Consider the following 13,504-nt stretch of genomic DNA (forward strand, 5'->3'; position numbering starts at 1 on the left):
TTAAACAAACACTTCTCGCGAACGAAGATAGAAGATAGGGTCAGAAGTTGTCACATTTGTTTTTTTGGGGTAAATATGGATCATTTACTCATCATTGCGGCATTCCAGTTCCAGTTTCAGTTTTTGGTAGTTGTTGCTGCTCTGATTGGTTTGGTACTTTGCCCAACTTCTATTAACTTTCGAAAGTTGATAGGCAAACAAACACGCATCGAACCGCAGATATAAAGAAGACTCTCTGCGTGCTATCTTAAGACCTGATATTTCTGTGTTCCTCGTTTATTGCTGCCACTTGGGGCCCTATCTGCACAGACAAACCGAGAGACTCATTGCGGCTAGACGCGCACACGTAAAAGAACAAAGAGAAAACGTCATCATGTTCCACAGGAAATTCCTTTTGAGCTTGGTAAAATCCCCTCAATCTTAGACCTAGAGCTTTACTAATCACATTTTATATTCCAGCTCCTGCTTAATGTTCTGGCTTTGATGATGGCAGCCACCGTGGTAACCACACGACGCGTTCAGCCCCGGGAGGCCAACTCCTGCGAGGGCCGTCAGACGCCTGGACCCATCTGCGAGTCCTGCGAGCTGCTGGCCACCTGCGTCCGCCATTCGAATGGCTGGGTGAACATTCCCGTGGAATCGTGCGATGTGGCCAATGGCTACTACTGCAATGCCCGGCAGGGGACCTGCACCAACGACACGGGACCCTGCCATCCGTTTGGCATCGAGGGGAACTTCCAGTGCACCTCGCAGGGCATCTTCCCGGATCCGTACGACTGCCAGAAGTATCACATGTGCTATTTTGTGGGCGCCACCTTAGTGGCCGCTGCCGTCGACTGCGGCAACGACAAGGCCTTCGATGCCAGCACCGGACAGTGCACGCTCACGCTCCAAGATCCCGTCTGCCTGCAGAGCCAGTACCACTGTCCCCATGCCGGTTACGTGGCCCCATGGCCCACCAATTCCAACATCTTCTACGTTTGCAAGTCGACGGTGAATCAGAATCTGAACGACACGATCGTCATCTATCCCTCGCTGCATCGCTGCAACGACGGAGAGACCTTTGTGGACTTTGTCTGCCGCTCGACCACCAACACGCTGCCCCAAGTTCCCTCACAGCCGGGGGAGGTCGTTGACCCCAATGACAATGACTTCTCGGTGATGCCCAGCAGCTGCCAGCACGTGGGTCTCATGGCGGACATGGATGACTGCAGGAAGTACTACTACTGCTCGGCCTTGAATGGCAGCCTCCGGCACATGCAGTGCCCCGACGGCACCTACTACCGACCCGAGCAGTCCTCCTGTGTTTTGGGCACCTGCTGAGCCCTGAAGGTGGTTCGGTGTATTTCGTGACTTGTATTTGCTAGCGACGATTGTAATAATTATCAATAAATAAAGAATCGAAGTGTACCTTACCGCAGATACGAGTGTGTCTCACTATTCGCCTCTAAATCAAATTTTGAACTTCGACGAAGCCAAGGTCGGCCGTAGATCTCTGGAACTGCGGAAGTATCCATTATTCTGCAGAAGTTCTCCAGGTTTATCTTTTTTCAATTAAGTGCAAAACATTCTCCCCTGCGATTATGAGGCGCTATATAAGACCTGGCCAAACGAGTCCCGCATCACAGTCTTCAAGATGGGGCCATCCTTTCAATTACTCTTGCTGCTCATTGGGCAGTGCCTGGCCGGCAGAGCGGCAGTGCATCCTTTCGATCTGGGAGCTAGAGAGGCGTCCAATCCCTGTCAGGATGTGCGTGTGGCTGGCTTCATTTGCGTGGACTGCTCCACGCTGGGCTACTGCCTGCACGATGGCAACGGCCAGTGGGAGACGCAAACGATGATGACGTGCGAGTCGGATCACAGCTTCTACTGCACGGACGAGGGCACCTTTGGCTGCACCTGGCAGTCCAAGTGCCACGTCCCAAAGCGCGGAAAGTTCTACTGCCAGCAGCCGGGAATGTTCCCAGATCCGTACGAATGCCGCAACTACCACGAGTGCAGCGCCCAGAACGTGGACACCCCCCACCAGTGTGCGAATGGAGCCGCGTACTCCACCCTCACCGACAGCTGCACCCTGCCGAAGGACAGCGACCAGTGCTCGGACGTCCAGTACGCCTGCAGTCGTGCAGGGCAGACGGGCGCCTGGCCGGCGGACAGTCGATTCTACTACATCTGCCAGAGGGATACCTCTTCGGAGGGCACCTTATTCCCGCTACTGTTGCGCTGCTCCGAGGGATACGTCTTCAACGGCTACAGCTGTGTGACTCCCACCAGGAATCTGACGCCCAGGAGCACCCCCGTGGCTAGATCCTGCTCGAATTTCGCCATCTCCAAGTGTCCCGATTCCACGGCCAGCGATGAGTACTGCCTGTGCATCAATGGAACCCTGGAGACGCAGAATTGCCCCGATGGCTCGTACTTTGATGCCCAGCATTTGGTGTGCCGCCTAGGCACCGTAGATGCCGACGGAGAAGTGCCCTCTGATTCGGGGGCCACCACTGGATCCGGCATCTGTCAGCGCGTGGGCATGGTTGGCGATTTGACCGACTGCTCGACCTTCTATCATTGCGATGCGGTTGGGGCAACGATGAAGCGCTCCCCCACCGGAACGTGCCCCATCGGGACGATTTTCAGCCTCTCGAAATTAATTTGCGAGGCAGGAACTTGTTGAACAAAAAACGATTTACTCTCCCAAATAACAAAAAACAGTTCGAGCAGATTCTTAACCATAAATAAACTGCAGTCCGCAGCAGCAATCATGCAAGGCATTTCGATGATCAGTCATCGCACTCCTTCACCACTGGATGCAGGACAATGGAGGCACCATTGCATCCAGTCCGATCCGAGATAAAGTCGTGGAAATTACTTTCCAGCGCCCACATGAAGCGCTTGTGTCCGGGCAGCACTTGGGTGGACAGGCGGCAGTCGCCGCCGCGCTGCACCTCCTGCAGATTGGAGGCCTTGAAGCACGTCTCCGAGTCCCACAGATAAATGTCGTTCTCGCCCTTGTAGCGGAAGAACAGCGATGTGCCGCCATCGGCTCCCAGGAGCACGGCCTGCTTGCCGTACGGCTTGGGTCCCACGTCGATGATGGATCCCGCTCCCTGGCCCACGCGCAAGTACTCGCCCTTGATCGAGTACAGTCGCGGCGAGCTCAGGTAGCTGAAGAACAGCGTGGAGGTGCCATCCGCCTTGGAGGTGAGTGCCACATACAGCACGTCGCTGGTGGGGGCCGTCGCCTTGGGCAGGACAATGCGGTACGACTTGTTCCCAGTGATGTCATAAACGAGAATGCTGCGAGCCCCAGCATCGGCCACATAGCTGCAGGGATAACACACGGTTCACATATACAGATACAGATTACAGGGCATATTCCGCAGACTTACACAAACGGCTTGTTGTCCTTGGAATAGTCCACGACTATGAACTGCAGTCGACTCTCGGCGGTCACCAGATCGCTCAGATCGATGCTCTTCACCACCTTGTGGTTGGCCGTGTTGATGGCCACTATTTTGGGGCCACAGCGACGGATCGGCTGCTCCAGCGTATTGACAATGCCCACATCCAGTGCCCAGAGCAGACCCTGCAATCCATCAAGAAAAAGCCATCAAAACGTATCCTTAATTCGTGTTTGCATGTCCATTGAAATGCCAATGGACGGCGCATCGAAATGCACTCATCGCCCGCTGAATGACAATCAAATTAATATCTCTTGTGTATTGCAAAAATTGTGTCCACAAATAAATAAATAAATTCGCATGCCATGCCACCCAATTGTTGCTATTGTCTGACAGTTATTGCTATTCATATTGTTGTTTTACATCTCCCCTCCTCTCCTCTCCTCTCCCCTCCCCACCACTTTTTTCCTCTCCTCTTCTCACATTTCAATTGTTTTTATTGCCGACTGCAGCACATCACATCACATAACATCACATCAGATATGTGGGTATTTCAATATTTGTTGAATGCACTTGTTGTTTTTGTTGTGACTTTTGTGTAAATAAAATAATGAAATGCTTTTGCACAATCGAAATGCTAAAGCGAGGAATGCAATTCTGTGGATGGCATTTAAATGAGCCAGGAATTGAATGGTGGAGCAGAGGAGGGGGATTACACGAGGAGAGACGAATACCCTGGATAAGGGTGCTCAAGAAACGAAGATTGCTCATTCCCCTGGTATAGGAATAACCTCTTTGGGCACTCCATTCACGCCTGTTTGTCATACAGCAAACTTTGGCACCCGATGAAGCAGTCTTCTGTGACCCCTGGGTATACACCCATCGATCACATCTCTCTCGCGCTTTGCCATAATTTAAGTATTTAACAAACACACAAAAATGTAAAGCTGTCAAGCATTTCAGCAGCAGCAGCAGCAGCAATAGCCATAGCAGATTGTTTGTTAATTGAAATCGCAAAAAGAGCTTTGGCCAATGGCTCATCAAAATGGCAGGCAGGCAGGCGCTTGGCCCTGGCCCTGGCTCTGGCTCTGGCACTGGCCCTGGCACTGACTCTGGCATAACGCTTCAAAAATTAATTCCCAGAACTTTTTTTGCATCGCATTTACATGGTGCTTCAGCTGCAGTTCGCAGTTCGTCGTTTAAGGACTGGCAGGATAGGGGAGGACGACCTTTTGCCCTTTTTATAATATTCCATTCACACTGCAGTTCCGTTTTTTATGGCGGGGGGTTTTTGTCATTCCTTGCGTTTATTTCTTTCCGTTGACTTTTTCGGCACCGATTGCCCGCCATGAACTTTATTTGAAGCTTTTCGTGTTGTCGTTCATTTGATTAAAAAAGCCATTTTCGCTGAGAAGCGATAAAAAATTCAGGGGGAATTCAGGGGGAGTCCGAGACTCAAAAGGTACCCTGTATGCGACAGAGGGGCTTATTCCCGTAGAGAGATAGAGGGTGGGTTGTGCCCCAAAGTAGCGTCTTCGTCTGCTAGCCCATGTACCCTTTGCTACCCTCTCCTTTAGCCCACAAAAAATGCATGGAAACACGCATTTTTAAAGCCATCAAAGAGGCGCGCAAAGTGTCAACGTGGCAATGCAGAATTAATGAAACAAATTGCAGTTTTGGATGAGAGAGAGACGCTCTTCACTTTCCACTGTCCACTTTCCAATTTCTCCACTGAAACAATGCTAAAGTTAATTGCACTCACGTTCTGATCGACAGCCAGATCCACGACGGACTGCAGCGCCTGGCAGTTGCCCTCCTCCTGTATGGCCCAGCACGGATACGGTGCGATTTTGGCGAGGCACTCGCCCTTCTTCAGATTCACCTTCCCCAGGGTGAAGGGCACGCCCTGCTTGTAGCGCGGCAGTGCCACAAATGCCGAGTCCCTCTGGAGCTGGGCCCGCGTGACAATCACGTTGCGGGGCACATAGCGGCCGGACTGCACGTAGATGTTCTTGGTGGAGTCGCAGGGCCAGTGGAGGTTGCTGCCACTCAGCTGAAAGGTGAGCTCCGCCAGCGGGTTCTTGTCGCATTTGCTGGTCCCAATCGAGTTGGAGGCACTGCCGCCGGAGGACTCATCGCCGCCGGAGGAACTGTAGCCGGCCTGCACTGGCGCGGAGGGGAGGAGGAGCAGGAGCAGGAGGGTGGAGACCACCAGCAGTGGGCGGTGCAGCAGCTGGGAGGCCATATTTCTTTATCGGTTAACACGTCAAGCCGTTTTTTTGGCCAAGTTCGAGCGCCGAGCCACAACGAAGATGAAAACTGTCTGTCTGAAGAGGGGCTTCTGCATTCTGCTTTTAAATATAAATGCTGCAGATTTGCATGCAGCGTTCGTGTCGGTGCGTGTTCTGTGGCAAGGCCGTTGGCTGCTTGGTAAACATGGGGGGAAACATGTGTCTGCACGTCTGGCCGCACCATACGCCCGGAAATTGAATAGACCACACATGCACCCAGCACCCAGTACCCTTTCCCCCCCCCCCCATTGGACACCCTCTGCTCCATCGCTCTCTCTCTCTCTCTCTTTCCGCTGGCTCTGTTTCTATGCAATGCGGAAGCTGGCATTGGTTTCAAATTTAAAATTGTGGCAATTTGTGTCCGTGGCGGTGGCTATGGCTGGCTCTTTGTCTGGCCATCGATCGATCGATTGGACGCTCTTTAAAGTTCACGGCTCATGTCGCAACTATTGCCAAAGTGTTGCCCCAAAATGCCGCCTTTGCTGCTCCTCTGTGACCTGCATCTTTGGTACGAGAAAGTCTCGATTTCTGACAAAAACATCTGTCCGGGGCTCTGGAGCTATCAGTTGAGCAAGAGATTGCCCCCCCACCAGCCCCCAGACTTGTTCTGTGATAAGATTTTCCAAGAATCGGAATCAAAGAAGGCAAAAGAATCAATGAAGAGGCAAAGCGAGAGACTCAATGGAAAAGTATGAATCACACGCACATGCACACGCAGAGAACGAGGCTGCAAATGATTGACATTCCCATTGAGGCACGTAGCAAAGATACAAAAATAAGTTCTCCTACACATCCCCCTGCCCACCCGTACACGAGATCCTTGGGCACTCCTTTGCCCCCCTGTGGGACGAGCACTACACTATTTGCGTTCCATTCAACTCCAGGCCGTCCGTGTAAATTGATAAACAATCTGCCAGATATTGATGCCGCTTCGGTGCCTATTTTGGGTGGCTTTTTATCTCGAACTCGGTCTCGGATTCGGGTTTGAAATACATCTCAGTGGCGCCTGTTTTCAAGTTGGGGGTATAGCTCAGGGGTAGAGCATTCGACTGCAGATCGAGAGGCCCCCGGTTCAAATCCGGGTGCCCCCTTGGAACACAACTTTTTTCACGTCGCTTTTTTATTTCGCCCCGGGATTATGGCACCCATTAAAGGTGTCCGTTCCTCCCGGGACAATGACCTATCCTTTCTCGTAAAGAAGAATACATGTGGAATACGTGGTCATGCCACAGTCCCCACAGCCCCCACAACCCCTCCCCGAACGCCCACGCATCAAATAATATCAAATAAAACGCGTTGACATATACATACGGGTGGCGGGGGTTGGCGGGGAGGGCGGTCTGACCCTGGGCCTCCTTCCCGGGCCACCCATTCATTGTTCTTTCGTCGCCTTTGTCTGTGCCTCGTGGAGTGGCAGTGTCCGCCGCCAGCACGTGCATTGAATTACGACCTGCCCCTCCATTAAATCTCGCAAGCAAAAATTTAATCTGTCGTCCACCGGCTGGTCAATATTTTCATAAACGAAAGAATAACAAAAATGTTGAACCCTTTTTTCGGAGGGTTCAAAGATTTGGCTTCCGTATCGCTGCATATCGAGATAGAGCGAGAAGGAACGAGCGAGAGAGAGAGAGAGGGGGATAGAGAGGGGGATAGAGGGAGAGAGCTGTCTCGGCTGGTCTGTCCATAATTCCAAATTACATGCAGATTGAATTTGTGTGAAATTCGTTTTAATAATCTGCCTCCCTCCCAGCCGCTGCTCGTCTCCGCTGCCCTCAGATGGTCATTGCCAAATATGTGGCACCGAAGCACACTCCCACAGCAACGCATGTGTGTGTGTGTGTGTGTGGGTGTGTATGGGTGTGTGTGGGTGGATTGTCTGCCAATCTGTCGGACAGAGTCTGTCTCCCTCTTTCTGATGCTTTCATGCCTTCCCTCTCTGTCTAACGATGCCATCAGCCATCAGCCGCACGCTGAAGCTGAAGCCTGAGCTGTAGATAAATATTTATGCGTTTCAATATAAATAATAACAGCAAAAATATCAAAAAATTTAAAATTATACGAAAGGCAAAGCGATAAACACTCTATAGAGAATGGCATAGAAAAGCGGAATGAACTGCAAGCCACTAATGGGAAAATCTAGAAAATTCGATGCGAATGATTAGGGTTTCCGTTTATGTTTTTTGCCTCGAGGAAAGTGTATTCCGGCCCCCGAAACCCCCCACAAGTCGACAGCCAAAATGCTCGCAAAATGTTATTCTACTTGCGGTATTTGAGAGATGCGTAAATATAAATACGGGGAATGTTTTAGAATGCTGTCATCAGTGGGGAGCCATCATTGAGATCATAAATACGAAAACACACCCACAATTCAATTTAGTTCAGTGGATTCCCCCTCCCCCTCCCCCGCCAATAATGCACTCCGAAAGCACTGACAAAAAGAATTTCAATTAACCAAAGCTGCTCCACTGGTTAGGGGCTGAATCGATGGTCATTAATGGGGGAAAAGTCAGCAAAAATCTAAAGATATGTTTGGATGGCCGGATGAATACCCCTCTCTATCGGGTGCCCTTTTAGTACCCTGTAGGCCAAAACTTTAAGCCCGCTCCAGCATTTACATATTCTGTGACTAACGAGGGTCAATCGCTGAAAGATTTGCCCAAAACTTCGGCTTAAGCTTCAGCGAAAGTTTGCAAAACTTCTTCTAATTCCGCAGAATATCTTATAAACTCTCGTGCGGCCGTAATTTATGTGATTTTTGTCGCTTAAATCGCTTGACTTTGCATAAATACTCGTAAAATTAAATACAAGTCGCGGCCCATTTACCAAAGAAATTCAAACGTGACCACAGACAATATTTATTGTTCTTCTTGTAGCTGGGCCTCGCACTCCGGAAGGGTATATTGGTGTGGTCGGTGGTTATGTGACGGGCAGGTCTATGCTGCTTCCGGACACCCTTTTGGGGTCTACTACAGATCTACCGAGTCCCCCTATAGGAATGTACCAAATGTGCTCCCAGTAAAGTATTTTTCTTTAGTTTTCTTGGGGTTTTCCCGTCTTTAAATTGCGTTTTCTGCTCCCTATAAGAGGAGAGGTATCCCCTTTGTCTATCAAGAATTCTTCTTTATATTGTTTGCTTTATATTTCTGTTTATTTTTGCTTTGTTTTGTTTTCTGGCCGGACAAATTATTGGCTTATTTGCGTTTTCAATTGGAATTTTACGAGCATTGGCATATATAAAAGTTCATCCATCGACCGGCAGGGGAGGAGGCTAAGAGTGGGGGGTGGGGGGAAGAGAGTTTTAAAGAAGTATTTTGTTGGAGTTTGCATAAATCCCGCTCTCGCGTGGCTCCCTTGCTCTCCCTTGCTCTCATGACGCATACGCCCCGTTAAACCGGCAATAAAAAAAACCTGTCAACTAAAGTGTGTGTGTGTGTGTGTGTGAGTGTGTGTGTGGCCTAAAGGTGACAACTGGGAGGGTGGTGGCTAATGGGGGTCAGCGGTAGGGGCTATCTCTTATCGCCCGCCCCCACTGGGTGGGTGGGGGGTTTACATAAATTATGTGTCAGATGAGCGGCTATCCCGGAAATGCTTGTCATCAATTCGATTTTTTTTCTTTTTTGCTTTTCTTGCGGGTAAATTTGTGGAGCCATGTGGGGGGAGCCGACTGCTTGCTGCTGCTGGTGGCATATAAATCATTGAGCTATTGAGGGGGAATGCGGGTCTTTGGCTGACAATTTGACATGCCAAACACGTTGGAGCCATGGGCCATGTCTGTGTGGCATGGCATGCCATGATTCCGGGTTGAATGCTTGACTGGAGCAGAGAAAGAGAGAGAGAGAGACAGATAGAGAGCTTAAACCCTATTCAGAGGGTAATTACGGGAATGTCGGGCAAACAAGGAGACCACTTTTCGCTCCACTTCACAGAGCACTCGCTCCACTCCACAATCAAAGCCTGCAGTCATCGTGCGGCTTTGAAAATTACAGCTCGTTAAATCACAGTATCCGAGAGGGTCAATTCTCCAAAGATTGTGCATGTGCACATAATCAATTAGCTAAAAATACCGCCGGCAATCAGGAGACAGACGACCGGCCACCGGCCACCGACGACGACACTTGTGGGGCTTTCTCGGGGCCATCAAACAATAATTGCAATCACTTCATTGGCTGCCCATCGCAGCTGGAGGACATCCTCCTTGGAGGACATTCTCCCGCACTGCTGCTGCTGCTGCCGCTGCTCCTTGAACGGGGGGGGTGGGGCGCCACTTGTTGCGGTTTCTGCGCTTAAACTATTTTAATTATTTCCAGCACTAACCACAGAAGCCAGCAATCATTTTTCCACTTTCGCGTTGAGTAAACTTTTGGCCAAGGTTCTCTGCTGGTTTTTTTTGCTGTTGTTTTTGCTAGTTTTGAAATTGAGAATCGGCGGCAGAGCACGTTGCACGATGCCCTGGAACGTTTCTGGTGGCGCGACTATGGTTATAAAAGCACGACACTTAATGGAGTCTGAGAGCATAGCCGCACACGTCGTCTGCAGCAGTCTGCACCCATCAAAAGCCCCAGCATTAGCCCCAGCATCACAGAATGGCACTCAAGACGAGGCTCCCTTGGCTCGCCGCAGTCGTGCTCCTTTGGGCGGCAGATCTGTGCCACGCGCAGGGTACAAAGTACGGGCTGTGGACCCCAGATCGGGCCCACTCCGACGCCCAGCCCATCCAGTGGACGGGCGGACAGTTCGAGTTCCCCTGCGCCAGCACCAAGTCGCTGTTCAAGAGCTCGGGGAAGTACGTCTCCAAGAATGTGATCGCGACACGGGCACAGCTCATTGGGGACACCATCTATCTGGCGCTGCCCCGCTACCGGAAGGGAGTGCCCGCCACCCTGGTCAAGACGAGCGTGAAGCCGGGCACCTGCTCCACGACCTTCAAGCCGTATCCCTGCTGGGATCTCCAGGAGGAGGGCAACTGCAAGGCCCTCCAGTCCGTCGTGGATCTAGTGGTGGATCAGAACGAGGTGCTGTGGGTCCTCGACACGGGCATTGTCAACACCCTCGAGACCCCCGTGCGCAAGTGCGCCCCCAAGGTGGTGGCCATGTCCGTGAAGACGGGCAAGGTCCTCAAGACAGTCTCCCTGGAGGGCCTCACGTCGAGCAGTTCGCGACTGCAGTATCTGGTGGTGGACTATGCCCCGGATGGGGGCTGCTTTGTGTACGTCAGCGATGCCGCCAACCGTGCCATCATCGTCTATAATCTGCAGGCGGATCGCGGCTTCCGCGTGGTCCTCCCGAAGGCTGTCTCTGCCGGCTGCCGTTCGAGGGATGTCCTCTACATTGCTCTCATCCGGAGGGACTGCGGCTCCACCGAGCTGTACTTCACCTACTTGAGCACCAGCAAGCTTTTCTCCCTCAAATCCGAGTACCTTCGCAGTGGCGTTGCCGATGGCCGTATCTTGGGTAAGTCCTGAATCTCCCTCTATCTCTCGCATTCCTCCATCTCTATGTATCCCCTAGATCTTGGCAAGAAACCCACTCGCATGGTCATCATCGGCACCGACAACGGCTCGGCCATATTCTTCCGCAATGAAGGCGACGCCGAGGTCTATCGCTGGGACACGAACTCCACCTTCGCGGAGGCCAACTTTAAGCCCGTGTACAGGAGTCAAACGTGTCAGCTGGTGACCCATGCGGTGCCCGACTACAAACGGAACACGATGCGTGTGTTGCAGAGCAATTTCCCCGACTATATGCAGAACCGTGTGGGCTGTGGTGCCATACAGCAGTTGGGTCTCATGCAGGGATGCTGGTAGAGCGCCCCATGGACCATAGAGCACTCAACACAGATATACCAGTCCACACACACACACACACACACACACACACACACACACAAAACATTTCCCCCCCAAGCCCCTGGAAAATGCTGTTTCGCGCCGGAGAATGAGAATCGAATCCCCCTTTTTTTCGGGCGCTCTTGAATGCAGTTTTTGTACATAAACTAAACGACTTTTGTCCACTGTTTTTCGCTGTTGTTATCTAAGTTAAGAAAATAAACATTTGATTGTTCTTCAAACACACAGAGAGAGACAGACAGACAGAGAGAGGGAGAGCGAGTGGGAGAGGGAAGAGTAAAGTAAATAAATATCCAAGGGATACTCGATGGCTTTCCAGTGGGTTTTTTTTCGGTGTCCTGCAGTTCATTCAACTTTTCTGCATTGCCAAAATTATCTTCAGTTTCAGAGTCAGTTTCAGTTACAGTTTGGAATAGCCTTAAGCTACGATTCGATTCGATTGACCATTGGCATACGATACTCACATTTGTGGAGGTCAATACTCGGACCTTCTTAAAGGAAAACCCCCTTAAATGCCCAAAGTTTGGAGTGAAAAGGGAAGAGAAGTTCGATAGCATCTCCATATATGACCCCTGAACATCTCTGTATCAAAAAAATACAGAATTCAGTAGGAAATAGCTTCTTGGACCTTTTTTATAGATCTTTATAGATTGTTCCCCTATCATTAAATCAGAAATGATCTATTATAGAGTATCGTACCTCTTAAAAGAGTCAACCTTCGAATTCCCTTGGATTCTGTACATTTTCCTAGAGAGTGTTGAAAAATCTCTTATATTAAAATGAACAAAGCAAATTGCAGCTGTCTGATCTGTCGCCAGGTTCCATGCCAAACACATTGCCCATGCAGGAGGATGGGGATGCCCTGATTGCATTGCTCCATTTCCATATCGTTTTCCCGCAACGGAACTGCGGAACTGCTCTGCCACTTGGCGCCGCCATTCCTTCGGTAGCTCCGCACTGAAGTTGGCCACGTAATTGCCCCGGAGACGCGAGTCGCGCGACTCGACTCCTGTGTCGACTCTCTCTGTTCATCTTTAATGCTACCACTAATTGGAAAGTTGGCTGATAAATTGCACGACACGGACACGGACACGGACATGGGCATGGGCACGGGCACGGGCAAGGCCGTGGCGTCTGTCTGGAGGGGGCTCCCTTCCTCCATTCAGTCTACCGCCGAGTCAGCGTTGCAGTGGCTTCCGATTCACTTTGGGGAAACAGCCGAAAGGCGTCGAAAGAGTTGTTTCCCCCAATAAAAAATCAATTAATCAGCAGCTCTTGTCTGTCTCCCTCTCCCTCTCTGTCGTCCTCTTTCTGCGATCTTTGTCCTTTGGTTTTTCGTTATGGCTTCGTGGCGTGTTAATTACGCCCACTCTCGCCAGCGCCCAGGACACAATGTTGCAACGCCTTTTTCGCAATTTTCGCACTCATTGAGAAGGGGTTTTTTTGGGGGGGTCCAAAGGTCACTGAGCAATCACTACTGGCAGTACTGCACACTTCTGCCCAAAGTGAATTTCCTGCTCCGATACCCGACAGTACCGATAGTTATTTCATCGTAGAACCCAGTGTCCCCACACAGATCCATTATTCCTAGTGCTTTAATACTCTTTAGTGCTCATGGAAAGGTCACCTTTCTGACCCTTTAATCCCCGAAAGAACCACGGGAGATAGATAGATAGATAGAACCCCTGCCGTTGCCCCAAATTGTGGCCTGTCTCTCCCTCCCCCTCTCTCTGCCTCATCTGGGACTGGAAGCAGCTGTCACACCAGCAACAAAAGCGACGATAAACTTGTCTCTCGCTTGATTTACAAACGCAGAACTGCGTGGGCGTGGCACCCAAAAAAGTCGAAAGACAGCAACTCCAACAAAAAAGCAGGAAAAAAAAAGAACTGCAGCTGCAAATGAATACAGAAAAAAAGGTAAAAAAAACTAAATAAATACAAAACAAAGTATACAAATATTTTGCTTAAT

General features: G+C 50.6%; 4 protein-coding genes and 1 non-coding gene across 5 annotated transcripts; 4 read left to right on the plus strand and 1 right to left on the minus strand.

The window, feature by feature from the left end:
- The first annotated feature begins 367 nt into the window (after positions 1-367).
- On the plus strand, positions 368-1,361 carry LOC6601187. Its single transcript, XM_002026183.2, has 2 exons — positions 368-403; positions 460-1,361. The coding sequence occupies exons 1-2, from the start codon at positions 374-376 to the stop codon at positions 1,321-1,323; spliced, it is 894 nt and encodes a 297-aa protein (XP_002026219.1). The 5' UTR covers positions 368-373; the 3' UTR covers positions 1,324-1,361.
- A 275-nt stretch (positions 1,362-1,636) lies between these two features.
- On the plus strand, positions 1,637-2,671 carry LOC6601188. The gene has a single exon (XM_002026184.1). The coding sequence runs from the start codon at positions 1,637-1,639 to the stop codon at positions 2,669-2,671; it is 1,035 nt and encodes a 344-aa protein (XP_002026220.1).
- LOC6601189 (major royal jelly protein 1) lies at positions 2,665-5,706 on the minus strand. Its single transcript, XM_002026185.2, has 3 exons — positions 5,161-5,706; positions 3,387-3,583; positions 2,665-3,321 (listed from the first exon to the last, which is right to left on the minus strand). Exons 1-3 carry the CDS (start codon positions 5,641-5,643, stop codon positions 2,778-2,780), a joined length of 1,224 nt encoding a protein of 407 aa, XP_002026221.1. The 5' UTR covers positions 5,644-5,706; the 3' UTR covers positions 2,665-2,777.
- Positions 5,707-6,708: 1,002 nt separating this feature from the next.
- Trnac-gca lies at positions 6,709-6,780 on the plus strand. The gene has a single exon. It is a non-coding gene; the product is annotated as a tRNA-Cys (tRNA).
- A 3,471-nt stretch (positions 6,781-10,251) lies between these two features.
- LOC6601191 (major royal jelly protein 1) lies at positions 10,252-11,741 on the plus strand. Its single transcript, XM_026994150.1, has 2 exons — positions 10,252-11,140; positions 11,198-11,741. The coding sequence occupies exons 1-2, from the start codon at positions 10,273-10,275 to the stop codon at positions 11,491-11,493; spliced, it is 1,164 nt and encodes a 387-aa protein (XP_026849951.1). The 5' UTR covers positions 10,252-10,272; the 3' UTR covers positions 11,494-11,741.
- Positions 11,742-13,504: the final 1,763 nt, after the last annotated feature.

This window comes from Drosophila persimilis, unplaced genomic scaffold, assembly GCF_003286085.1.
Source record: "Drosophila persimilis strain 14011-0111.01,24,50 unplaced genomic scaffold, DperRS2 tig00001296-arrow-arrow-pilon, whole genome shotgun sequence".
Lineage (NCBI taxonomy): Eukaryota > Metazoa > Arthropoda > Insecta > Diptera > Drosophilidae > Drosophila > Drosophila persimilis.

Bases quoted from the DNA above. Each gene is read 5' to 3' on its own strand.
- LOC6601187 (XM_002026183.2), top strand. From the start codon at position 374: ATGTTCCACAGGAAATTCCTTTTGAGCTTG. The intron at 404-459 runs GTAAAATCCCCT...TTTATATTCCAG, and splicing joins GGAAATTCCTTTTGAGCTTG to CTCCTGCTTAATGTTCTGGC.
- LOC6601188 (XM_002026184.1), top strand. From the start codon at position 1,637: ATGGGGCCATCCTTTCAATTACTCTTGCTGCTCATTGGGCAGTGCCTG.
- LOC6601189 (XM_002026185.2), bottom strand. From the start codon at position 5,643: ATGGCCTCCCAGCTGCTGCACCGCCCACTGCTGGTGGTCTCCACCCTC. The intron at 3,584-5,160 runs GTGAGTGCAATT...GATGGATTGCAG, and splicing joins ATCTGGCTGTCGATCAGAAC to GGTCTGCTCTGGGCACTGGA. The intron at 3,322-3,386 runs GTAAGTCTGCGG...TTATCCCTGCAG, and splicing joins AAGGACAACAAGCCGTTTGT to CTATGTGGCCGATGCTGGGG.
- LOC6601191 (XM_026994150.1), top strand. From the start codon at position 10,273: ATGGCACTCAAGACGAGGCTCCCTTGGCTCGCCGCAGTCGTGCTCCTT. The intron at 11,141-11,197 runs GTAAGTCCTGAA...TGTATCCCCTAG, and splicing joins TGCCGATGGCCGTATCTTGG to ATCTTGGCAAGAAACCCACT.